A 27,804-nucleotide genomic window follows, 5' to 3' on the forward strand; every position below is an offset into this window, starting at 1 on the left:
TCCTTTTTGACATTAAAAGGGAGGTCCTGCTCTTAATTATCGGGGTAATCCATGGATTTTGAGAAGCAATAAACGTGGTTGTCACCAATAGCAGGATCGGATTTCAAAGCGCATTCTGTCGTTAGAAGTGCGTATTTGGCGCTTATCCCTATAAAATTATCATCTCGCAAATATCGGGAAACATCTCTCTGTTTTACAGAAGCGCGACGTAAAAAAATGATTCTCTAAAACTAGTGACGCCTCCTGTTGTGTCAGTGTCATCCTCTCACCAAAAGCTGTCACCAAGAGCTCAATCTAGCTGGAAGACTTTTAAAAGATGCATCTACACCGTCTCCGGGGCTACGCTAGGAAGTATCTTTTCTCGTTGAAGGCGTTTTTCATGCGTCCACACTCGTTGTCCGGCGAATGGAACAACCGCATTCCTCGCTAATCCACACTGATACTCATTTGATTGTGTTGTGAAAGGATGCAACTATTCGGCCTCTGAAGCCACGCTAGGAAGTATCTTTCCTCGTTGAAGGCGTTTTTCATGCGTCCACACTCGTTGTCCGGCGAATGGAACAACCGCATTCCTCGCTAATCCACACTGATACTCATTTGATTGTGTTGTGAAAGGATGCAACTATTCGGCCTCTGAAGCCACGCTAGGAAGTATCTTTCCTCGTTGAAGGCGTTTTTCATGCGTCCACACTCGTTGTCCGGCGAATGGAACAACCGCATTCCTCGCTAATCCACACTGATACTCATTTGATTGTGTTGTGAAAGGATGCAACTATTCGGCCTCTGAAGCCACGCTAGGAAGTATCTTTCCTCGTTGAAGGCGTTTTTCATGCGTCCACACTCGTTGTCCGGCGAATGGAACAACCGCATTCCTCGCTAATCCACACTGATACTCATTTGATTGGGTTGTGAAAGGATGCAACTATTGGGCCTCTGAAGCCACGCTAGGCAGTATCTTTTCTCGTTGAAGGCGTTTTCGCATGCGTCGATGCGTCTCATCACAGTAGGATCTGCAGCAATTGCATTTTCTCACTGATCTCTGTGCTGCTACACTGTTAATTGGGTTTTTAAAATATGCAACTATTCAGCCTCCGCAGCTACGCTAGGAAGTATTTTTTCTTGTTGAAGGCGTTTCTATGCGTCGACATGCGTTATCAGAGCATTATCCAAAGCAACCGCATTACTACTGAAATCAGCAAAGCGATCTATCATAGAGATTTGTGTTATTTTATTCGTTAAAAAAAAGAAGAGTCAAGAAACTAGTGATTCGGTATGGCTGAATATCAAACAGGGAAGAAATGAAAGTATAACATCCGTGCCATCGAAAAACTTTTCCTCCATTTTTTTTCAATATTTTGCCGTCGCTGCGAAGATACGTCCAGACGTTTCCTCGTCCGAAAAGTTTTGAAGAACCAAGAAAGTTCCGTGACAAGAGGTTATAACCCAAGGTGACATTTCGGGTTATCCCTCGCCAAGCAGAGGGAAACGGACACCTGTCATCGTCGAATTTCGAGAAAGAGGTGATGAACCCCTGAAAAGTTTGGCATTCGGAAGTGTACTTCAGCGAGGAGTTAAGAAAGCCACCCTAAATAATGCGTCGAACGTGGAAGGTATCGTTGATCCTAGCGCTCTTGTCCAAAGTTTCAAAACCTAATGACGTCATGAACGTAAAGGAGCCTTCATCTACTAGCCTTTCACCATCGCCTCCCACTACCACACTCAACGAATAAGTCAAGTTTGGCGCTTATGAGCAGCTCTCACTCGAATCGCATTCTGGAAATATTTTTCCAGAACTCTCTGAGCAAAAAGACGCGTCCTAAGATCGGAACGTTTTGGATCTCTCAGGGTAGAGTTTCTTGGTTTTTTTGCCATTTTCTCGAATTTCTCGAAAACTAAACCGTGGAGAAACATAAGCATATTACACTGATTGTACATTATTTAGTGGTATATGTGTTTGGCAACCCGAAACTCATTTTGAAAAACGCGCCTAGCAAAGTCCCTACCCTGGCATACTTGAGTCATTATTAGGCGAATTTTCCCTGTTTTTTTGCTCAACAACTAAGTTGCTCATCCGAGCCGGACCGGGCACCCAAATGGGCCGATCATTGAAATCTATAGAAAAATCTATAGACAAAGAAGACAAAAGGGATATGGAGGGATCCTATTGGCTGATGCGGATTGTTCCAATGGACAAAAAAGGTAGGTGATAGACTAACCGACTAACCTTGGAGTTAGTCCATCCTAGGTTAAAAGCAGCAGCTCGTGACAATGGTGGTATCAAAAACATAGGAGGAAAAACGGGAAACAAGGCTAAAAATTACACACAAAAACCCGAGACGTTCTATTTGGAATTTTTATATTTTATTTTTATTCTTCCGACTGAAAATGGCTCAGTTTTGGGCCGAAACATCTCGGGTTTTATGTGTAATTTTTAGCCTTGTTTCCCGTTTTTCCACTTATTTTTTGATTTGTTAGTCCATCATTTACCCCCTTAGTCTATTAGAACTACCCATTTCAACCAATGGGATCGCTGCGTACTCCCAATGTCTCCCAATGTCTTCTTTGTCTATCGATTTCAACAAACAGCCCGCATGACCCTTAGATTGTTAGTACGGCCTCCCCGAAATAGGTGGTCTCCGGCTACGACCCTTTGTCCTCGCGAAATCCTAAAATAGTCCACCATTTACCCCTTAGTCTACTAGAACTACCCATTTCAACCTATATGATAACTGCGTACTCCCAATGTCTTCTTTGTCCATCGCTTTGTCTATCAATTTCAACGAACAGCCCGCATGACCCTTAGATTGTTCGTACTGGCTCCGTGAAATAGATGGTCTCTGGCTACGACTAGAGTACCTATGTAGGGAGAGTATTGACATCTCGAAATATGTAACTCTTAGGGCCCCAAAGGGTAGGTAACTATTTGAAAACGAAAAACGTCACTGTCACTCTTTAGAATTAGACTCAAATATCAAACGAAAATGGACAAGAAAATTCATTCAAATTCAATTATGCATTCATAAGTAAGCATTCTTCCTCAAAAATGAGTAAGTTTATGCAATAACCAAGTCAAATACGTGCTTTACCAACGGCAGTTCCCAACAATGGAGAATTTGTAGGTGTCTGAAATTTGATGAACTTCGTGTTTAAAGGGAAACTACTGAATGAACTGAACACGGGGATACCCTTGGTTCACGAATTGTACAATTATTGGAGAAGAAATGACAAAATGATCTAATCTGCTAAAATACGTGTGTTTAAATGGGAAATGCCGCCAGATGACGTCACTAGGCGGTGTATTTTCTCAATTTTAAATCTATTGTTTTACTATTTCCCATATCAGAAAAAAATTCTGTGAAATCAGCTCTTTAAGCACTTTCACATGAAGCAATAAAAAAATCGCATGCAAATTCTCAATTGTGATTATAAGTCCCTCTGGACGATTGGAATTCATAGATCGCCTACCCTTTCGGACTCCAAGAGCTCCATCATCCAACCTCAACAATTTCGACATGCCCACACTCTCCCTACAAAGGCACTCGAGCGACGACCCTTTGTCTTGGCGAAACGCGGAAATTGGCGATTTGGCAAGGGCGGCGCGGTGTACGGAGCGCACGGAGAGAGTGAGGTTGATACGTCTAGCCGTATCGATTTCTACCCCTCGCCGCCCGCCGCCCGCCCCGCGGCCGTTTCGCGAAAGCACACAAGGGTCACTCGCCGTACTGCAATGCGTTCGCGTTATCTCCCTCCTTTTTTTCGCATCCCCGTCTGTCCCTGTCCCGGTCCCTGCCGCGCGCCAGAGTTCAGGGCCCCGCTCTCGGTTTTCATCCCGCGGTCCCGTTCGCCTTTTTCACGAACCCCCTCCCCCCTCCCCCACGGTTTTCCCGGCTTTCCCGGTTCCCTTCTACCCCGTCCGCTTTGTCCTCGGTCCCTCTCGCTCGTTTTCTCCTATTTTCCTTCCCCGCGCCCGTTTTCATCCCGTTTCACTTTGTTGTGGTTCCATTGTCCCTGTTGTGCCGCCAGATTCCCCCACCCCCCTCGTTCGTCTCTAGCGTTTTATATCAACTCTTGCTCCCTCCGCGATCCTAACCGTTTCTGCGTCTGCTTCGTCGCACAACCGGTCGGATCCGAAATGACTTTAAAAATTCGAATCGTTGAAAAAATGTCCTATGCGTCTTCCAGAAAGAAATCGTTTTGCAATTGGGAACTGCAATTTCTTATATGCACGGAGAAAAAAACTTCGTGCGTGGGACCCGAAGTTTAGGTCATATGGATCTCTGAAGTTTTCGGATTGAGCATCTGAACACTTTAGGTCCAGCTGCTGAGGTTCAAATCACACATCTGAAAGCTCACTTCTTACAACTGAAGTACTTCGATTTTGACATCCGAAAAACTTCGGTTCTCTTATTCGAAAAACTTCGGTTCTCACATCTGAAGTACTTCAGATGTAAGAATTGAAGTTTCAGGTGTGTGATTTGAACCTCGACAGCTAGATCTAAAGTGTTCAGATGCTCAATCTGAAAACTTCAGAGATCCATATGACCTAAACTTCGGGTCCCACGCACGAGGTTTTTTTTCTCCGTGTGGATGCCAGATGATAAGTTGCCTAAGGAGGTTCTGGATTGCCCCCCTCCCCTCCCCCCGGCAGAAAACGTAGAGGACCAAATCGTGGATTCAGGGGATAAGGCAGAAAATAAGGAGATCCGATGTGCCGGAAGAGCTCTGAGGATCGCTATCAGTGGCGGTTGGGTGTCGTAGAGCGCACAGAAGCGCTATTAGAGCGACTTGTTAGTAGTAGCAACTACAATTTCTTACTCACCCCTAAAAAAAGTATGTGCATAGGAAAACTAACGGTACACACGTTGTTTTTAAATTGACCCTCAAATTGTAGTTCCTAAATGCACAATGTAGCGCAATTGTAATTTTATATCGACTGAGGCATCAAAGTCCCTTTGAATATCGTTATTTTAACTTTTTGATGAGATCTTGAAATGTTAAGAAAATACTTTCATAGCTGCTGAAAATTGTTTTGCAAGTTTTCACTTGTTTCTCACAATATTTTTTTTTCAAAATACCTCGATATATCTTCGTTTTAATAATGTAACCATATTTTAAGGACTTTGTGTAAGTAGTTTTACGAATTTTTAACCACTGGAAGCGTTTTGAAAATTTCACAATAATACAAAAAAACTTACATTTATGCCCGAAGTTATCATACATGCGGACAAACGCACACTTTGTAAAAGCAACCTCAACCCTTTTACCCTTTTTTTGAAATTGTTGGTCTTTGTCCCCCCGCAGAATAGCGTGGACCCAGCATTTTTTCACCACCTTGCGGTGGCGGATCCAGCCCCCCCCCCCCCCTTAGCCAAAAAAAAGAAAAGAGAGAGAAGGAAGACAAGAGGAAAGGGGGCGAAAAAAATTGCTCTCAGTTAACATTTACTAAAACTGCTTAAAATTCAATCTGGGAGGGCTTTTTTTAAAAAAAAATTTCCGGGGGGGGGGCTGGACCCCCCACTCAACATTAGGATATGCCCCCCCTCCCTCCAGACTCACCCTGGATCCGCCACTGCCACCTTGTTTAACCCTTTATTTAGACTGAAATGGAAACAATGGAAACACCGACGTATGTGAAATCGTAGACCAAACCAAGTTTCGCACGCCTTACAATAGAAATCGCTCAGATTTGCTTGATCGACAAAACAAAACCAACTTCCTCACCGGACGCCGAGTTTTGCCCCATTGTGCGACGTTGCAAATTTTTGCCTCTCCGCTTCGCGAAAAGTTTTCATCCGTCCCCCACTTTCCCCCTGCATTCGTTGCTTCCTCTCTCCATCTCCAGCCGTTTCACCCTCCTCCCTTTCTCCGTCCCCTCCCTCTTCTTCATCCCTTCCGATTTTCCAGCCTCTCTCTCCCTCCGTTTTATTACCTCATCCCTCGGTCGTCTTTCCTTACCCCTGCCGTCTCTTTGTCTTCTTCGACCCGGCGTCCTTCTCCAACCGTCCTTCTCCATCCGTCCCTTGTGCACCGCGATTTATTACCATCCGCTGCAGTAGCCGGACGTCATTTCGGAATACTCGACGTCACGGTGCGAGGCCTTTGCCCCCTCCCCCGGCCCCCCACGTCCACCTCTTACCCCATCCCCGCCCCCACCTGACGTCCCGGCGTACGTCTGGCGGTGTACGAGGCGCCTCGTAACGTGGCCGTGCCGACGTCACGTCATTGACGAACCGCCAACGCCATTCATTCCGGTTAATTGGACGGAGGAACGGGGACAGCGCGGACCGTTTCGACGGGCGGAACGCGGCGACAGGAACGAACCGAGACGGCGGGCGGGCAATCCCGAGGATTAGTCCCGTGCTAAGGAAGAACGCCGTATAAACATTCAAGAGTTGTCAAATTTCCCTCAATAAAATGCTTATTTTTAAGATTATTTATGAATATTTTTCCTTGACATTTTGAGGAACTCTAAGTAAAATTGCAACCAGCATTTTTTAAAAAATTGGAAGAAAAAATTCATAAGTTTACCACGAATTCTGTGTTTTATAAATGGGAATTTGGCAACGTCTGAAGGTTCGTACAGCGTTTTTTCTTAGTATGGCAGCAAGAACTCCTAGATTCCCGTTTTAACGAATATAGCAGTCGCGCCTAAATTTTCGAATCTGATTCTCCCTCAAATTCGACCATTCTAATGTGAATGAAGCGACTGCTTTCGCCCAAACAACGTACTTGGTTTGAAAAAAAACGAGTTACGAGAGAATTAAAAATTGTAGAGAAAAATCAGGAAATCTGCTTTAGGATTCAGGAATCTCTTTCTCCACCGCCTAGAGACCATTTTGTTTTCAGATTTAGCCGTCAATGTTGACGTTTTTAATGACATACTTGAATCTTCAAGTCATCAGAATAATGGAGAACATGGTGTCTACAAGTCCGGAATTTCCGGGAAGTCCGAAAATAGTTTTGCTTTTTTAAGGGCGGTCCGGAAGTACTGAACAAGTGCGGAAGTTCCGTAAAAATTTCCGGAATTTTTTAAAATTTTTGTCATTTTTGTCGCAATTTCAAATTTTTGAAATTCTTCTAATTTCATCAAATGGAGGTACTGAAAAAGTAACGAATTTTTCTGTTCGAGTAGGTTCTGAATTTCTTGAGAATGTACTGAAAAAGTACTGTAAAAGTACTTATTTTTAATTTTTTATTGATTCAATTTCTAAATTCTGTGGCAACCCTGAACAAAGCGTGCCCTCGATGAAATACTGTCAAGAAATCAGTTTTCTTTTTTGTCGTGGATCTACTTTTACTCGGCGGGTGGAATTTTGCCTTCAGATTTGAACAACTGACTTGCCGTCGCAATCATAAGGAATAAGCCAAGAGCTGCTCGCACGAGGAACAGCCTTTCAACATGAGTGGCGAGCACCTGGTGCCTGAATAGAGAAATGTACGGAGCCAAGAGGAAGTGTGATTAATGAATACGGTGCGCAGTGCGCCTTCCGCAAACGAGTATGCAAAAAGAACTCTCATGCGTCGGGATAATTGCCTCCCGTTCGGCGCACGTCCGTCAATTCGTTATTAATGAATTCGGTGGCAGGTGAAAAACAGCTCCCTCAGCACGGTAGAATGGAAGTCTTGCCAGGTCTCTCTGCAACTTGCTGAACTGACTCGTAGTTCTTTTTTGAACAAATGTGCAAATGTTTTCGCCCGGATGAAAAACAGTCGCTTTTAAACCCAGAATCTACTAGATAGAGTCTATCTTGGCTGTCGAATTGATAGGAGTTGCTGTCTCTAGCGGAGGAAGCTTTTGAACCAAGTCGAGTTTAGTCCTCTCGGTGATTTAATTTGAAAGAGATTAGGCGACTTTTGAAGGAAACTCGATTTGGAAATTTTGACACTTACTGCTCTCTTGGCTATGACGGTAGGGAAGTGGTTTACTCTCTCGAGATGAGAAGATTCCAGGGCCGTGCCCAATGACGCTGGCTGGAGCTTGGAGCTCGGAGCTGGACGCGAATTCAAAGGAGCGAGGAATCCGCCATTTCCGCAGCCGGGACGACGGGACACACTACTCTGCCGTTCCAAGGAAGAACGCCGTATGAGCCTTCAGGCGTTGCCAAATTTCCCTTGGAAAATCACTAATTTTCAGGAAAAGATTTGAATATATGTAAACCAATTTCTGAGATAATTTTGTTTGTAATTTGATCTAAAACGTCTGAAACTTTCAAGGAAAAGTATTCAAAATTTTTCTCAAAAATAAGCATTTTATCAAAGGAAATCTGGCAACTCCCGAATGTTCATACGGTGTTCTTCCTTAGCACGGCGCAGTACTCTCCAGCAATCTCGACTTCCGTCCGTCCCCGTCATAGATGTTTAAGATTTCGAGGCCCGGCTTAAATAAACTTTCGCGTCCGCCCCGCCGCACAGTGGATCTAGTCAATTAGAAAGGTTGCATCACATGGAAATTTTTGGCTCAAATTCCATGATTTCATGTTTGTTTCATCACCCATGTTGTGCTGGTGACAGAATTGTGTTTTGATACTTGATTCTTGTACATTAGCCAAAAATATTAAGATCCGTCCAAATCGCAATTTTCTACGTTCAATATTAACCGAGATATCGCCCTTTGAAAAGTCGGGTTTTTGACGTCATCCATCGTAGTAGTGACACCCTTGGTTTCCTCCACCGTGGTTTTAACAGTCAGGGAGACACATTAGCACTGGTTACTTACTGTGAAACTCGGTTGAAAGGAACGTGGTTGAAACCAAGGTGTCATTACCGTGATGGATGACGTCAAAAACCTGACTTTTCAAAGGGCGATATCTCGGTTATTATTGAACGTAGACAGTTGCGGTTTGGACAGGTTTTAATATTTTTAGCTAATCTACAAGAATCAAGCATCAACGCACAATTCCGTAACCAGCACAACTGGCCCATTCAATTTTGAGGAGTGTCTCTAAGAAGAAAATTCGCGATAAAACCAATGGAACCACATTTAAACTTTTTGGTTTCATAGGTCGCTTTATAGTACTCTCTTTTGCTCTACGACACGTAACTTCCTCTGCTTTCTATCGAACTACAACCTTTGGGGCATTGAGCACCTTAACATTTCTGCTTCAATCCTCTCCCTCCAACCTCTCATCGGGCGCCCTCTGCGACTTCTCCCAGGAGGAACCCAATCAAGGACCTTCTTCGGCAACCTGTCTCCTGCCATTCTCTGAACATGACCCTAACAATGAGTTGTGTTTCGTCTTCATCATGCACGATAGGCTGTTTGGCATCCATGATCTCCTGTACCGTCTCATTCCTCATGACGCGATCCTTTCTGGAAAAGATCCTTCCTTTTGGGAGGGTATCGTTTCGATCGACATGAATGGGTCGCAAAATGAAAACATAAATCGATCGACGTGAATCAGTTGACACCGATTCTGTCGACAAAATTCGATCGATTTACGGGCTCGTTGATCGACTCACGGCTTTCGTCGATGCATTCACGGGTTTTTCGATTGACTCACGGGTTTGTAGATCGAATCGGTGTCGATCGATTCACGTTTTCATTTTTTGATCCATTCATGTCGATTGAATCGACACGGGTGTTTTTCAATTAACTGTCGATCGAATCGGTGTCGATTGATTCACGTCGATCGAATCGGTGTCGATCGATTTATGTCAATCGACTCACGTTGTCATTTTTCGATCGAATCGCCACCGGTTTTTTCATAATTTGTCGATCGAATCGGTGTCGATGGATTCACGTTTTCATTTTTCGATCGATTCATGTCGATCGAATCCATACCCTCCTTTCTTTTGTTCCATATTTTCGAAAATATGAGCTTTGAAAGTTTCCAGATTTTGTCAGAGTTTTCCTGTTGACTCTGTCGAGTGTGCGCCGCCGCGGGTGACTCGACTGGAAGCCACGGTCGCCCCCACCGAAGAATGCCACCGCGGCGGCGTCCGGGCCGGGAGACGGGGGAGACCCCCGGAAACCGCGTCGCATTTTTCCATCCTCGGAATTCCACCCCGAGTTGGGCCGTTTTCCCGAGGACTCGTGCTTGCTTCGCGGTGCTTTATGATAGGGCAGCACCGTTTTCTTTCCCAGCTTGGGTTTTTTTTTTTTATCTTTTTTCTTTTTTTCCTCCTGTTCCGGGTCGGAGAAGAATGCCGTTGAGGCTTTCGCTGAACGAAAGTGGTAAGCTACCACAAGGGTGTGAGCGGGCCACCAGACGAAGTTAAACCACTAGAGAAAACCACATGGTTTCTCCTCATAAATTACGTAGAATACGATTCACCCATGAGAAGTTTGGATAACAGGTAACAAGATTGAGGAGGTTTGGGATAAACAAGATATTAGAAAAATCTCCAATATTTAAACCATGTTTTAATAAATTTAAATATTTTTTGAAGAAAACCTTTACCCAAAAGTTTACGTAGAAGAAGATCCACGCAACAGTAAAATTTTGAGTTAAGAAAATATTTTCATTTTTTTGGTCGTTCTTTTTCAAAGCGGGCCTAAGTGAACGCGAGGCGTCCTCTGGGGGTTGGGCCGCGTAGCGGCCAGGGGGCAGAACCTCTAGTAAAAGCTTCGGTGACATAGATTGAAAACCTCGGTGTAGGATTCTAGGTATTTTTTCTCAGTGTAGCGCAACGTGGCGCGCCGGAAGCCCCGCATTCAGTCAAACGGGGATGAATGTGCGCCTTCCTCACAAAATCGCTCGGTTCCTTATCCGCACCGCCGCACAGTGGATCAAGTCAGTAAATGAGGTTGGACATGAAATTTCGACTATCCAGGGTGTCTATAAGTCCGGAATTTCGAAATCCGTCCGGAAATAGTACGGATCGTTTAAGGGCGGCCCGGAAGTACTGAGAAAGTGCGGAAATTCCTCAATTAGGCCCGGAATTTTTGTCATTTTTGTCGCAATTCGAGCGAGAAATTCAAATTTGTGAAATTTTTCGAATTTCGTCACTTGGAGGCACTGAAAAAGTACTGGATTTTTCTGTTGAGAAGGTACTGAACTTCTCGGAAGTGAACCGAAAAAGTACTGCTAAAGTACTGACTTTTAGCCAGCCTGTTTCAGTAGACACCCTGATGCTATCACTGCAAATTTTGATGATCATTTCGTCATATTTTACATTTTAAGGGGTGTGTTTAGAAGAGAATTTCACGAGGATACCAATGGAACCACTGTTAGAACCTCAAAGTTTTGTATGAACGGAGTTAAAAGCGTTTAAGGTTTGCAAACTTTGTCTGACCTCCTGTGTTGACTCGATTCTCTGTGCGACGAATACAATCTGCTAAGCGGCCTGTCGACAAATGCGGGTTGCATACGGCGACCGGCGCCATTGATCGGCCACTTAAATGAAATCCCGAGCGTTGACTCTTGCACCATGCAACGACGCACAATAGAACGGGTCAAAGAGAGAGGACGGACAAAATAAACCGCGGTAAACAGAGTCGAGCCAAGCCTATTAATCGATCCTTTTCCGTAGGATTAAATGAAAGATCGATCGACGTATCGCAAGAGAACAGCGAACGGCACAAGTCATCAGCGGGTGTCGGCTCTGGGAGAATCGTCTCTCCGCTCTGCCGTGCTAAGGAAAAACGACGTATAAACCTTCTGGCGTTGCCAAATATCCTTTGATAAAACACGAATTTCCTGATAAAATCATGAATGTTTTCCTTCCAATTTTTTAGATACTTTTGTTCGCAATGGAGTTATTGCCTGTGTGAGGAATTTGCGATTTGATTATTGATTCATATGTAAAAGTTTGCGAGAAACACGATGGTGCCACTGCTTTTCTCTGAAATCAACTCCCAAGCTCAAAAAAAGCTCTAAAGTTGAGGCCAAAATGAAGGGGATATCCCACGCTATCCTGAGAGTCCACATCTACATTAAGACAAACTCTCCATGCAAAGATAGGGAGCAAATACATTAGCAGTGATGCCGTGTTTTCAGTTTTAGAGTTCCCAAATAAAGTGGCAGCCCTGTCAATGTATTTGCTCCCTATCTTTGCATAGAGAGTTTGTCTTGAAGTAGACGTCTCAGGATAGCGTGGGATATCCCCTCCATTTCGGCCTCAACTTGAGAGCTTTTTTGAGCTTAGGAGTTGATTTCAGAAAAAAAAGTGGCACCATCGTGTTTCTCACAAACTTTTACACAAAAATCAATAGTCAAATCGCAAATTCCTGAATCCTCACACATGCAACTTCTCCATTACCGATTAAAATTCAGCAGAATTTCCTCCCTCTTCGCCCCTAGTCGAATGCGCTGCACTCGAAAGGAACTATCTCAAACGTAATATGGGCCTTGAGACCGTTAAGGATTCAGGCGTCACAGGGCTCATGTCACAATGGAGACAATTATTTTTTACTTCAATGCGTTGAAAGTGGCAACCGTCGTTTGTGAGTGTGTGAGAGCTTAGGAGCTCCCTCGCCTCCGATGATCAAATCCTCTTCATTTCCGCGTAATTATTCGCCGGACCGTCTGGTCATCTCTCTCGGGAGTGGCTCGTGTCGTTTTCGTCCCCGAGCTTTCGGCAAGTTCAAAGGCTCCTCAACTATTTGACATGGAGAGTGTTGGAAGTCCTGCCTAAATTCTGGCGTCAACAGACTGATTTGGTGGCTATGTCGTTTGGTGTTCAAGTAGGGTCTACAAGTCCGGAATTCCCGGATAGTCCGGAAATAGTACCGTTTTTTAAGGAGGGTCCGGAATTACTGAAAAATTCCGCTGAAGGTCCGGAATTTTCTTCATTTTTTGGTAATTTTTGTCTCAATTTGAGCGAGAAATTCAAATTTTTGAAATTTTTTGAATTTCGTCTAATGGAGTACTGAAAAAGTACTGAATTTTTCTATTGAGGAGGCACTGAATTTTGGGGGAATGTACTGAAAAAGTACCGTAAAAGTACTGATTTTTGGCCCACCTGTTTTAGTAGACACCCTGGGTTAAGCAAATATATATATGAGTCGCATTTACAGCGCTCTTTGGCGCTTTACGACGCCTAATCGCCACAAAGCTCGGTCTTCCCACAGATCATCAGAGAGTTGACAATCTCTCATCACATTTACCACTCCCTGTCGCCAACCTCTCACTGGGCGTCCCCTACGCTACGTCTCCTCCCAGGAGGAACCCAATCAAGCATCTTTTTTGGCAGCCTCTCGTCCGTCATCCTATTGACATGACCATAGCAAACAAGTTGTTTGGTCATGACGTCGAACACGACGTCACGACCAAACACGTCGTTGGTTAAGCAAATACCGGTCGTATACCGAGTGTCCCCCGTGATGGAGAATACTCGATATTCGGGGGCCCTGCACGTTGGTGAGCGACCTGGAATTTCGCAAGCGAATACCATCGTTGTCCGGTGTCCCTTACGACCAACAGGGGCCCTATTAAGGCCCGCACAGGCTCCACTATTACTGTCTCCGATCGGACTCGCGTGCTATTCATCAATATTTTCACGACCGACCCAGGCCGGCCATGTTGCGGATTTTCATTTACTGCTCCGTTGAAAATTTCGGAGTGAAATTCTGGGCCGGAGTCCATACGCACCGCGTTTAGCAGGAAGGAACGAAGCTACATCAGCTGTTGCCAAATTTAATCGGGAAATTTGATTTGTTACACGAAACAGGGTTGCCAGTCAGGGAAAACAGGGAAATGTCAGGGAGTTTTAAAAATTCAAGGAAAGTCGGGAAATGTCAAGGAAAATGTCAGGGAAAATTTGATAAATCACCTTCATTTGCTTTCTAGAATGGGTTTGAGGTTTCGAACAACAAATTTTGCCAAAAAACTGTTTTCAATTATGCCTTCTTAACCATTCGTCACATATTCAATTTTCAGGGAATTTCACCAACATGTGTCTGGGAAATCAGGGAAATGTCAGGAAATTTCATTCTCTAAATTCTGTGGCAACCCTGACTCGTGCAGGGGCTTTTAATAGTTCTCTCCGTAGACATATTCTATAGCCTTTTAGCCTATACTGTCGTGCTAAGTAATAACGCCGTATGATACTCCAGGCGTTTTTCCCTGGATGAATCTAGAATTTTTGGAAAAATTTCCAATATTTTCCCTCCGATTTTTCAGAAAATTTCGCTCGTACCTCGATCCTGTTTTGTTTTTCTTTTTTATTTCTTATTTTTAAGATTCAATTCGTAAAGTATCAGAGACGGCTCACCCGTTAAACATCCCTTTCATATCCACATGAAACTTGGCTTCGCCAGGATGGCAATTACTTCGAACTATACATCCGCTAATCCTGCCGCACATCTCCTCGTTTAAATTAAGTTAATCGTTATTCGCAATCGTTACCGAATAATCGAAGTTGGTGTGTATAACTACAACGCAAACCGAACATAATTTCATGGATCGTGCAAATAATGGTTTTCCTCTTTAGTTTAGTCGGTTCAGCGGGCGGAGAATTTACAACTCCTAAAGTTGGGTCCTTTTCCTTCGGGATTTTATATCAGGGACTCGTGGTTCCCTAGACGGACGAACGTACCTCCATTGCGAGGTTGCAAAATTGACTCAAATAATTCAATTTTTCCCAAAAATACTTTAGTTCAAAATATTGATATTTTTAAAGGGTAATTAGAAGGAAAATCAGTGCAATTTTTCGCTAGAAACGCCCGGCTGTTTTATCATAAATATACGATTAATGTTGGGCTTTGCTGAGAAAAAGCATAAAGCGCAATCTTTCAAATGTTTCTTGTGCAGTTTTGTTGTAAGGCAAAATGTTTCCACAGATCTGGGTGTTTCCTTGAACATTTTAAAACCACCTGGTTAGTACGACACACACGCCCCCCCCCCCAAAAAAAAAAAGTTTTCCTACCTAATTGAGTCACACTTTGTCGAGTGATTTTCCAACTGCGACTGCGAACAAAAAAATATCAAATCATAAAAATGACCTCAAAAGTCGAGATACTTCACGCATAGCCGCGGAGTTAAAATATTTGTATCACCCGAAGAATTGAAGCATTTTTTTAAAAGGAAAAGTCGGCAATATTTTTCAACTAGGGACTACCGTTTCTATCGTACCCACGAAAGTACCTATCTCAATAGTTAACCTCAATAGCATATGTGTTTTTTTTTTTGGAGCCAGAATTGGTAGTTTTCAGTTGCAAAATGGACGTATTTCTGCCAAACGGAACTATGTGCATTTAGACATGGTCCCCGAGACCTATGAGAATATATGCATGAGAGGACTCACGTCATAATGCACATAGTTTCGTTTGATAGAAATACGTCCACTTGTTCGAAGACGATGGGCGGTTGACTGCCAGCGAATAACTGTTGCCAATGAATTCTATCCAATATACGAAAGGTGTCATTAAAGCTCACTGAACAAATATTTTCGGCCACCTCGACAAAATTCCCATTGTTTAGTGGAAAAGTTTGCAAATTTAGTCAACCATGAAAGTGTCAAGAAATTCTGCAGCCCAACCTCTAATCTTCTCGTCTCGTTGAAATTCTAAACGATTACATGATTACATCCATGCTACGTAGATGGATATTGAAATTCGTACCCTTACAATATTGTGTTGTGAGAAGTTCAAGCTTCAAACATACGGAATGAGGTTAACAAGTGGAAACAGAGCAAGGGAAACGGAGTGCGTTGATGACGGCGCAGAGATACAACTATACGTACTTGATGGATGTCCGTGTTGCGTGTGCGAAATTGAAGGCGCGATGGCGTGAGGCGTGAACTCCCAACACTCCGCTCTATATTCCCAGTGAGATATCACACCTGTTCGGGAGAAATATTTAAGAAAAAAAGGTCAGATTACGTCTCTCCTGGCTTTGGCTGTGTTGCTCACGTAGCCTTTGAAGCTTCCCTACAAATAAAACGAATGGGAACAAAAAACGTAATGGAAGTAGAACAAGGAGAAGGAACCAAGTTGATGACGGCGCAGAGATACAACTATACATACTTGATGGATGTCCGTGTTGCGTGCGCGAAATTGAAGGCGCGATGGCGTGAGGCGTGAACTCCCAATGTTCCGCTCTAAGCAGCCAGTGAGATGTAGCTCCTGTTCGGGAGAAATATTGAAAAACAAGGTCACATTACGTCTCTCCTGGCTTCGGCTGTGTTGCTCACGTAGCCTTTGAAGCTTCCCTACAAATAAAACAAATGAAAACAAACACGTAATGGAAATGGGGTAAGGAAAAGGAACCGCGGTGATGACGGCGCAGAGATACAACTATACGTACTTGATGGATGTGCATGTTGCGTGCGCAAAATTGAAGGCGCGATGGCATGAGGCGTGAACTCGCAGTGCTCCGCTCTACGTTGCTATTCTCAAGAGAATTAAAAGACGAGGCCGGATTAGGTCTCATATTCGGCTGTGTTTTCGATGTTTTTAAGAGTCTGGACTCTAGATCCAATGTGTTTTTTTTTTTTTTTTTTTTTTTTCTTTTTTTTTTTTCTTTTTTTTTTCCAGTGTACTGATTTTTTGCCCACCTGTTTTAGTAGACACCCTGAACTTCACCTACAGTTCTTGAAAATTTCAAGGAAAAATATTCTTAATTTTCCTCAAAAAATGAACATTTTACTGAAGGAAATTTGGCAACTCTCGAATGTTCATACGTCGTTCCTCCTCAGCACGGCAGAGCGTGCCACGATAGGAGGGGAACCTCGGAAACTCATGAGATAAAGGCTGCCGTGCTAAGGAAAAACACCGTATGAACATTCGAGAGTTGCCAAATTTACCTGGATAAAACATGTAATTTTAACGAAATTTATGGATATTTTCCCTTGACATTTTCTGATATTTTAGATTAAATTGCGAACAAAATAGTCTGAAAAATTGGGAGAAAAATATTTACAATTTCCCCAATAAATTCGTATTTTATCAGAAGAAATTTGGCAACGCCGGAAGGTTCATACGGCGTTTTTCCTTACCTAGGCAGAAGGAGGAAGTATTTCTGCTTTTTTCGTCGGACGTTTGACAACGACGTTAACCCTGGCCCTGGCCTACCGCCACAAATTTTGCCTTGTCTCGACGCCGTTCCACGGGGGCCTTAATCCCGACTCCCGAACTTTCGCGCAGTTCCGTTCTTGTGGGGGGGGGGGGGGGGGGCACGACGGCGCGTCTGCCGCCGTACACAAGGCCAAATTGGCTCGAATATTGGATTCTCCGACTCTTTTTTTTCTTTTTTTTGTCCAAGAACCATGACGACAAAATAATTACTACGAGATCAAAATATGACGTGTAGGATTTGGAATAAGCACTGGGAAAAAAACACATTGGATCTAGAGCAAGAAAAGGACTCTTGATTCGATCAGATTTCAGCTTAAATCAAAAGAAAATCCGCTCAAATTAAGAGGCTTGGTTCTTGATGTAAGTTTAAATCTGATTGAATCAAGAGTATTTTAGGAGTCGATGTTTTTAAGAGTCTGGACTCTAGATCCAATGTGTTTTTCTTTTCCAGTGAAAGGAAAAACCTGGATCACCGATATTTATCAGAAATGGAAAATTTCAGGGAAAAATCAGGGAACATGTTTCTGAAACCGGGAATCTCTTCTCCCACTGCTTGAGAGACCATTTCGTTTTCAAATTTTGCAGAAATTTTCTGTGCCTATTGTTATTCTGGATCATGCTATTGCTTCTGAAGCGACATTATTGACCTATTAAATCGACGTTGAAACCGGTGGCGTGGCGTGCTTTGCGATATATCGATTGATCGACCATTTAAACCTATGTAAAAGTATCGATAAACAGGGTGCTCGCAGCGAACACCTCAATAATCGATTGTTTACCACAGCTTCAAATGGGGAAATATCGATAGATTGCAAAGCACGCCACGCCACTGGGTGAAACTATTAGACCACGTATCTCGGTTTGCGACGTTGCAGACTTCCTGCCATACTTTATATTTTAAACGGAAAATTAATCTACCTCTATACTTGATAATTTTCCTGATTTTTCTTTCCTGTGCGAAGAAAACTGTGTCAACTTCAAGAAATGATATTGGTTTATTCCTTTTCAGATTAAATAAATACGCATTTGGAACGGATCACTAGACAAGGTACGAATTTAAGCATTCTGTTGCAAGCATGTTTTTTAACCAGGATTTCACGTAGAACACGATTCTCGCAACAAAAGTTACTGAAACCAACTCCTAACGAAGATATTAACGTTTTTATTTCACATTGGGACGAGGAACTTGAAGTGCCCGCTCACAAGAAACTCAAAGCTCTACGTGAGACAAATCGCGCACTACAACGGTCTCAGCAAGGTTCTTAATCGAGCAATGTTCATTTCCCACCATGTGTTGTTCAAACTTTAGGCAATTCGCTATAGCTGAGCCAAAGCGCCAAGATTGAGGTTGCCAGATTTTTACATCGCAGAGACTGTCATGATAACATTTAGCGCGCGATGTGAATCACGTAGAGCATTGAGTTTTCATTTGAGCGGGTGGTTTGAATTCACGCATCAAGAATCATTAAATATCTTCGGAAGGAGTTGATTCCGGTAATTTTCGTTGTGCGCATCTTGCTTTACGTAAAATTTTGGTTAAGAAACATATATTAGAATGCTGAAATTCGAACCTAGTCTAGTGAGCCTTTAAAAATTCGAATGTGCACCAAAGATTCGGCTGAATTATAAAAAAAAAAAAAAAAAAATCCGATATTCTTATTCTTATCTGGAATTCTGGATTCCGCAGAGAAAGAAGAAAATCTCGGGGAAAGGGAGAGTACTCCAGTTTCTCGTCAGGGAATAAACCCGTGGGAATCATGGAGAATCAGAGGATATGATTATAGCCAAGAATTTCAGAAACCACGATCTAAAGTATGAATATGGGAGAAGTGGAAACTGCAGGAATCTGAAAAGATAATATTGACGGTGGCGTCGAGAAGGAGGTAGTCTTGGTTGGTGTGTTACTGCCGAACTGTAAAGTATAAGACAAAACAGACATTGTTATCATCACGCCGAAGTCTCAAGAGATTCCGACCCTGAACAGTCCCTGAGTGGGACCTGCGGGTGCTGGAACAGAAGGGGTGCAGACAGACGGTGAGCATTTATTCTCCCCCACCCACCCCTTCTCGCACACCCCATCCGTGGCATGTCACCCTCCGTATATTTTAGAAATTTTAATACACTTCATTTCATCGCCGCGGTGATGTGTTCTGCCGTGCTAAGGAAAAACGCCGTAAGAAACTTCAGGCGTTGCCAAATTTACCCGGATAAAGCATGCATTTCTGAGGAAAGTAATGCATATTTTTCCTCAAAATTTTCTGGTATTTTAGATCAAATTGCGAACAAAATTGCCTGAAATGTTTGTAAGAAAATATTCCCAATTTTCCCGATATATTTGATTTTTATCAAAGGAACTGGAGGATGGTCGGAAAATTCAGGACTGTGAAGACGAAGAGTATAGATATCTAGGAGCTTGGTTAATAATGTGCAAGGTAGGAAAGCTATCGCGATGCTAAATGGGGTTCTCTGGGACCAGAATATCTCCAAGGAGACTAAAAGGAAAATTTACAACGTCATTGTGAAGAGTATCATAACTTACGGGAGTGAGGTCTGGCAATTGAAGAAAAGGACTGAAGATATGCTTAGGGCAACGCGATGGACTTTTGGCGGAGGTCTGCTGCGTCTTAAGAAGAGAGCGTATCCGTAATGTATTTCTTATTTTTATTTGTAATTTCTATTAAAAATTCTCTATAATTAATTTCCAATCTCTCGTGAGTTTTCTTTCATTTCATGCGGCCTGGTAATCGATTGGATATGATCGATTCTTGAAAAGTCGATTCTTTCGAAGAAGCAGATCGATCTCCTTGCAACGTGGCCTCGCGTGGACTCGTGGAGCCAATAAGAGCAGCTGTTTCGGAATCCTCGTTATTGGAACCGCGGTTGGAAACCGAAACTCACGGTGACTTGCCGATTCCCTCGTCAACGGGCCGACCCGTGCCCGTATTTTAATCGTAATTCTGACCCCGCACACGGGGTCGAGTCAATCAGAGAAATCGGACATGAAATTTTTGACTGAAACTGCAAGTTTTGATGTTGATTTCGTCACATTTTAAATTCTAAGGGGTGTTTCTAGAAGAAAATTTCACTGGGAAACCAATGGAACCACTTTTAGAACCTTGAAGTTTTGTACAAACGGAGTTATAAGCGTTTAAATTTTCCAAATTTTGTCCGACCTCTCCTGTCGACTCGATCCACTGTGCCCCGGCCCGGATCGGATCCATAGGCTAATTTCAAAAATTAACCCTCCGCAACCTCTTTCTTCAGAAAACCAAAAAATTTGTTTTGTGAGTTTGACAACGCTGGAGTTTTTAACGCTCGTTACGTTAGGACGTTAGCTTGGTCACACTCGTGTACCAGCGGCCGATTATTATTGAAATTGATAGACTAAGCTATAGACTAACAAGGGGAGTCTACGAAGTGACATCCTGGGATTTGGTTCATTTTGCTTGTACATGTAGAAGAGACAAATCTAAGGTTGACGTATTTTTTTTTAGCCGCCACCTCCCAACCGTTTTCGAGATATCGATTTTTAAAGTTACGATTTTTACACGTTTTCGCGCGGTGTGCCGGCGGGTCAACTGAGCGCCGGCAAGCCGCACGAAGCGTCTTCCCTATGAGCGCCGGTCGAGATGAATATCTACCGACTTGACCGGCCTCTTTCCTCATCTCCTCCGTAGCCGAGTGGCATCGCGCTCGCCGCGTGACCCAGCGATCCCGGGTTCGATTCTCGCCCCATGCTTTTGGTTTTGGTACATGTCTCAAGGATTTTTTACATGTATTATTTATTTTAATCACATATACTGTTTCTCATATGTTCTTTTTACGCTCCTTCACGATTTCTATGCATGTTTTTTAATGAGTGCATATTTTTTTTCTTAAATTTCTGTGTTGTTTTTTTTTTTCGTTTTTTCCCCTGATTACTCTTGTTTATTACGTAAACGCAGCCTTTAAAAATATACATATGATGCCTTAAGAAAAATATAAATATACATCGGTCTGGTCACAATTTATCACTAACTATGGATCAAACGCCTTGGATTTTTTCCTCTTCGAGAATTTCTTTAAAATCTAGTGTATTTTCGGATTATATGTAGCGCACTACTTTTCGCCTTCTGATCCCTTGCGCTTTTTTAAATTTTGCTGCCCATCCTAAAGAGGCAGTGAATTTATGATTGGGGCCAATTAAATGCGCTGCACTTGCTAAACCGAACTCTACCAGATTACACGTAGTTACGGGTTGCCTCTTTGAACGAGCTTCCTTAAACCGTGCGTACGTTAGGTCGTTTACTCTCCGACACTGTTTTTTTCAAGATATGCCTCCGTCACGTCGTTTTCTCACAACTACGTACCCAGGTCATTAAACTCTTATTTTGATAGATAAGATCTATCTATCCATCTTCTATCTTCTCGATAGAATCAATGTGCACAATAGCGTTGTTGATGAACTGGACATCGAAAATCAGTTCCACGGTGCGGTTTACACGCGTGCTACCGTTCGGTACTCCCAAGTTTCGCAGTTTTTTCGTGGAAAGTTCGGAGATTTTTCTCTTCTGTTACGCGATTTTCAGTTTTCCCTCTTATTTTCAATTATTAGTTCAAACGAGAACTATGAGCGACCATGCGCGAAGCGATGAAGACCATCTGCAAGTGCGAAGCGATGCATTCGAGCTGTGTCGGAAAATTTTAGTGACGGAAAACATTTTGACCTCCTCTCTGTCCGAATCACCGGGTCGTGCAGCGGAACTTTTAGGGAAAAGGTTCGCGATTGCCGTAAAAAAAGTGCTTGGAAAATTTTCATTAGTGGAAAACGAGGAATTGTTTTTACAAAACGAGGCCGAAAACCCCCTCGATGGTGACGATTTTTTTGTCTTGGGTGATTGTTCCGATGAGACCGTCCATTCTAATTGTGAGAGCGAAAGTGAAAGTTCGGATCCCGAAGATAGAACTGTTTCGGATTCTGTGCCATTGAATGTCAAGGAGAAGGTGGTGGAGTTAGCCCGTAAGCATCCCGGTTGGAGTATAGCAACGCTACAGCGGAAAGGCTCCAGGAAACTTCGCGACCGATCGCACTTGAAACGGTGGGAAAGTGACGTGAAAAACGGTGGTTCCTATCGCGAAAAGTGTCAGAAAGTGAACGAACTTACGTACAAACAGTTTAAGGACGCTCGCTCCAAGAGGCAACCCATAACGACGCGCAATCTTCAAGAGTTCGGTCTGGCCAGTGCAGCCCCTTTCTCTGGCCCTAATTATAAATTCACTGCCTCTTTGGGGTGGGCAGCAAAATTTAAAAAAGTGTACGGGATCAGGAGGCGCAAAGTAGTGCGCTACATCAAATCCAAAAATGCCCTAGATTTTGAAAAAATTCTCGAAGAGGCCGATAAATTCCAAAAATTCGTCCGAGAAAAAATTAAGGGGTTCGATCCATTGCTTGTAATCAATTGTGATCAGACCGGCATCGAATACCGAGCGGATGTTAGTAGGACCCTCTCCTTTAAAGGCGAAAAGAGCACGGAGGTTTATCTCGGTAACCACAATAAGGTGACGCACCGATACACCGCGGACTATTCCATCACGTCGTCGGGTGATTTGTTACCAGTTTATTTGGTGCTCCAAGAGCAGGGCGGCGTTTTCGGTCCTATCGTTAAAAAAACTGTGGACCGATTGGTCGGCGAATTCGGTAACATCGTAATTACGGCATCCTCCTCGGGAAAAATGACCAAACCCATTTTTGTTGACTTCCTGCAAAAAGTTATTCGGCCTTATGTGACGAACAATAATTTTTTCCTCCTCATCGACTCGTGGGGAGGACAAACTGACAGTGCCGTCATAAACAATCTATTTACGGACAAAGATGGACACCGCACTGCCACAGTTGAAATTATTCCGCCGCATTGCACGCCTTTCTGTCAGCCATGCGATGTTTTCTTTTTTTTACAAGTTAAAAAAATAATAAAAAATTTCACAATTGTGCGCAGCTTCTCAAAGAGGGACGTGAAATCAATAAACGCGAAGACGCGATTAAAATCAATGCATTAGTGCATCATCAATTGAGTGCTCCTGTGTTTAAAAATATGTTGGTGTATGCGTGGCATAAATCGAAACTTTTGACCGGCATTGACCCCTTCTTCAAAACTGTCTCGGAAGTTTGCTTCCCAAAACAAGTCCGATTGGAAAAATGCGCGTGTGAGCAAGTCGCTTTTATCATCTGTGCACACTGCTCCCTTCAGTTATGTTTCACATGCTTTTACGACAAATACCATCCACAGGACTGCTCACCAGCATTCCAATGACAGAGACTAGAATCTGGAACGCCACTGTTGAAAGGTAACATCGCTTTGAAAATTCCTGCATTACTCATTAAAATAGGGTGGAGAACAGGGTAACAAGTCAACAACTTCGTCTTTCTTTCCTCTATATTCGATTGTTTGATAGGAGGGGGGGGGGGGTGGAACCCTTGCTTCTAGTCTCTTACTGGAGGGTAAAAGATCTAAAGGTTGGAAAATTTTTCTTAAGGCATCATATGTATATTTTTAAAGGCTGCGTTTACGTAACAAACAAAAGAAATTAACAGTATATGTGATAAAAATAAATAAAACATGTAAAAAATCCTTGAGACATGTACCAAAACCAAAAGCATGGGGCGAGAATCGAACCCGGGATCGCTGGGTCACTCGGCGAGCGCGTTGCCACTCGGCAACGGATTAGATGAGGAAAGAGGCCGGTCAAGTCGGTAGATATTCATCTCGACCGGCGCTCATAGGGAAGACGCTTCGTGCGGCTTGCCGGCGCTCAGTTGACCCGCCGGCACACCGCGCGAAAACGTGTAAAACTCGTAACTTTAAAAATCGATATCTCGAAAACGGTTGGGAGGTGGCGGCTAAAAAAAAATACGTCAACCTTAGATTTGTCTCTTCTACATGTACAAGCAAAATGAACCAAATCCCAGGATGTCACTTCGTAGACTCCCCTTGTAAGAAGACAAAATGAAAATGGAGGGATCCCACTGGTGGAAGACGGTGGTTGTAATGGACGAAGGATGTAGGTAATAGACTAACTAACGGCAACCCACGAAAGACCCTGTAGTTAATCCATCATTTTCTCCCTTAGTCCGTCCCAGTTTTCCCTCGAATCATTAATATCTTAATCTTTTCAAAAACTGCACTTACGCTCCTTGTCCTCCAAGCCCCTCAGCTGTGATTATTGAAATTGATAGACAAAACTATAGACAAAGAAGACAAAAAAGTTATGGAGGGATCTTATGTTGGTAGAGGCGGATGGTTGCAACGGACAAAGGACGTAGGTAATAGACTAAACAATCAGTCCATCATTCACCCCCTTAGTCTGTAAGAACCAACCATTTTAACCAATAGGATCGCCTCATAATCCCTGTGTCCTCTTTGTCTATAGCTTTGTCTATCAACTTCAATAATCAGCCCGCAGGGTTGCTGGCGTGGCGGCGGGGGCGGTCTGGAAAACTGGGAAAATCAGAGAAAGTCAAGGAATTTCTGACACTACTAGTGATCACTGAAACTTAGCGTTGATCTTCCAACTTTTTACCCTTTCTGGTCATTTTCAAAGCTTGTCATCTTTTCAGCAGGGACTGAATGCCTTCATCCGTAATTGAACCGATTATTTATTCCAAATCACTTTAGCGCCAATCTCTAGTGGTAGAGGGGTTGTTTTCTCTATGTTTTCTCTGGTATAATTGATAATGTCTGATTTCAAAATAGCCCTCTAATAGAGCATACGCATTTTTTGGAATTCGAAGACTGTGAAAAAAGCGAACAAAACGGTTTTTCTTGTTTTTTTCGCATCCGCAATTTTGACGCTTTCGTGATTTGGGAAATAATAGGTTCAATTTAATCTTTGAGGAAGGACGTTTAGTCCAAAGTTTAGCAAAAACCAGCCTATTTAATTAAAAGGAGGGGGAAAAAAATTGTAAAAGGTCGAGGAAAATTGAATTTTGAGTTCCGGTGAAATTTTAATCTGTAAATTATTCAAAGACACGTTGGGGGCCAGCCATTTTTTAAATCCGTTTTAAAATTGTATGAATCAAATAGAAGGAGTCGAGTCCTTGGTTTGAAATTTTCGCGCCTTAAATTCGAAACAAACTTCGCCATCGAGAGTCCTTTGTCATGACTCTGGTTGGCATTTTTAAAAGCGCGAAGAGCCCCTTGAGACGTCCTTAATTTTTACCTGTTGCGTCCTCATTTGTCTTCAGATTTTTGTTTGCCCCGCGACAACACGCTGAGGGCTAAGGGTCCTTGAAATTTTGAGACCACTTGCGACTTATCGAGCCATCGCTTGTTCTCTTTATTTTGAGGCAACTCCGCGATGTATCGCTTTGTGACATTTTCTCGGTTCTCTGTAATGTTTGTCATGCAAAAAAGGACAAATATCGAAATAATTTTTCCGCGTAGTCGCTCAGCACCTTAGCAAGTATTTATGAGGTCGTCTTCAGTACTTTGCAAATGCTTTAATTAAGGCACTTGCGAAGGAGTTTTCATAAACGAAGGAGGTTTATAAGAACTGAAAACGGGCTTCTACTCGGGACGAGTTTATCTGTTTTCATGAACTTCAAGGGTTTTTTTCTCTCGTGGACTTTGAGCGTCGCTTCTGCATTTTATGGCCGAAAACTATACAGACTGGTTTAACACGGAGAAAAAACCTCGTGCGTGGGACCCGAAGTTTAGGTTATATGGATCTCTGAAGTTTTCAGATTGAGCATCTAAACACTTCAGAACTAGCTGTCACACATCGGAAACTTCAGTTCTTACATCTGAAGTACTTCAGATGTGAGAACCGAAGTTTTTCGGATGTGAGAACCGAAGTTTTTTGGATGTGAAAACCGAAGTTCTTCAGATGTAAGAACTGAAGTTTCAGATGTTTGATCCGAGCCTCGACAGCTAGATCTAAAGTGTTCAGATGCTCAATCCGAAAACTTCAGAGATCCATATGACCTAAACTTCGGGTCCCACGCACGAAGTTTTTTTCTCCGTGAAAAGTCCCGCATCTCTCCCATACATAGAAATTGATAGACAAAGCTATAGACAAAAATGACAAAAGGGATATGGAGGGATTCTATCAATGGAAGCATGGTGGTTGCGAATGGACAAAGGCAGTGGATAATAGACAAATTAACGGCAACCCACGAGAAACCCGACAGTTAGTCCATCATTTTCTCCCTTAGTCCATAAAAACCACACATTTCAACCAATAGGATCGCTCCATAACCCCTATGTTTTCTTTGTCTATAGCTTTGTCTATCAATTTCAATAATTAGCCCGCAGACTTCTTGTATTTTTTAAGGAGGTCCAGGTTGCTCTGAACTAATTTGTTGGCTAACTTCTTTGTTCACAGGTTATTTGCTCACGCGTGTGGAAGGTAAAGTGGGCTCACCCGAGAAGCCTCTATCGGATCTGGGGTTGATCTCCTACCGGAGTTACTGGAAGGACGTTCTCTTAGAGTATTTGTGCAATCTAGAAAACAAACAGTTATCCGTCAAAGGTAAGTCAGCTTTGGATCTTACGCTTTGTACGTTATTTGGATTGCATTTTGCAAAAAGGAAGCATGATCATTCCAATGTCGCTTGTGCAACTTTGTTAACCTTGCAAATATAAATTGATCATCTCAAGAAGATTCATCTTCTTTCTCAATAAACTACAAATTCATGAAGAAAATCTGCGTCTGACCTTAAGAACAATTTCTCTGCAGTGGAGAATTTGCACACAAAAATTTTATTGCTTCATCTGATAGTGCTTAGTGAGCTGAGTTCGCAGTATTTTTCATACTTTTTTTCTGACATGGTAGATTGGAGAAAAGTAGATATGAAAGTGAGATAATGTGCCGCCTCATGACGTCATCTGGCTGCATTTTCCATTCGAACACATGTATTTTAGCAGATTAGGTTATTTTGTCTTTTTTCCTCAAATAATTCTTTATTCAATTTGGAAACCAAGCAAGGATATCCGTCGTACTCAGTTTTCCTAGCAGTATCATTTTAAAGATGAAATTTACAAAATTTCAGACACCTGCAAATACTCTATAGAGTAAATTATTGAGATTTGTGGGATCGGGTGGTCCTCAACCCGAAGAATTCAAATTTCTCCACATACTGACAAACCGCTCCAAAATTTTCAAAATTCGGAATCAGTCATCGTGTCGCGATTCGATTATTTTTCTTCGAACTAGGAAACTATGTTCTCAAGGCTCAATCCATGAGTTGCGTGGCATACTTTGCGATTTATCGATTGATTTGCCATTTAAACCTATGAAAAAGGATCGATGAACGGAGTTTTGGCAACGAACACCTGAATAATCGATTCTTTACTGTATATAGCTTCAAATGGAGATATATCGATAATCGATCATTCACGCGACGCCACTGGATTTTTTTAGTGCTGAAAACTTATCTCCATGACTTCACATGAATCTGGTCTCCTTCCCTCATTTTCCTTTTGTTTTTGTTTTTTTTCTCGCGACAGACATGAGTCAAGAACTGGCGGTCAATTCGTACGACATCGTCAGCACTCTCCAAGCACTGGGCATGATGAAATACTGGAAGGGCAAACACATCATTCTCAAGAAACAAGTAAGTGTGTCAGCTTACGCCCTCATTTCGCATGATGCGCTTTTATGTGAAATCATCCTTATCAACTCTATACCGTATGGCCAATCTGCTCAAGAATACCTTTATAGGGAGAGTATGGCCACTGGTCCCCATGGAGAGGTTAGGGCCCAAAAATGGCCGATAAACAGCTTCGGTCTAATGCAGCAAAACCAAGACACGTCCCAATTTTTATTTCTATTTCTCTCATATTTTGTATTTTTGGCGGCCTTTCCCTGGT

At 42.8% G+C, this 27,804-nt stretch overlaps 1 protein-coding gene across 3 annotated transcripts in view; it reads left to right on the forward strand.

Annotated features, from left to right (window-relative positions):
* chm (lysine acetyltransferase chameau) overlaps positions 1-27,804 on the forward strand; it is a 95,276-nt gene that overhangs the window by 63,454 nt on the left and 4,018 nt on the right. For all 3 annotated transcript variants that reach the window (XM_019061277.2, XM_019061278.2, XM_019061279.2), the window contains 2 exons: positions 26,318-26,464; positions 27,442-27,548. In XM_019061277.2, the coding sequence (XP_018916822.2) occupies positions 26,318-26,464; positions 27,442-27,548 (254 nt within the window). The remainder of the gene's footprint in view (positions 1-26,317; positions 26,465-27,441; positions 27,549-27,804) is intronic.

The sequence above is a fragment of the Bemisia tabaci genome, chromosome 9 (genome assembly GCF_918797505.1).
Source record: "Bemisia tabaci chromosome 9, PGI_BMITA_v3".
NCBI classification, from domain to species: domain Eukaryota; kingdom Metazoa; phylum Arthropoda; class Insecta; order Hemiptera; family Aleyrodidae; genus Bemisia; species Bemisia tabaci.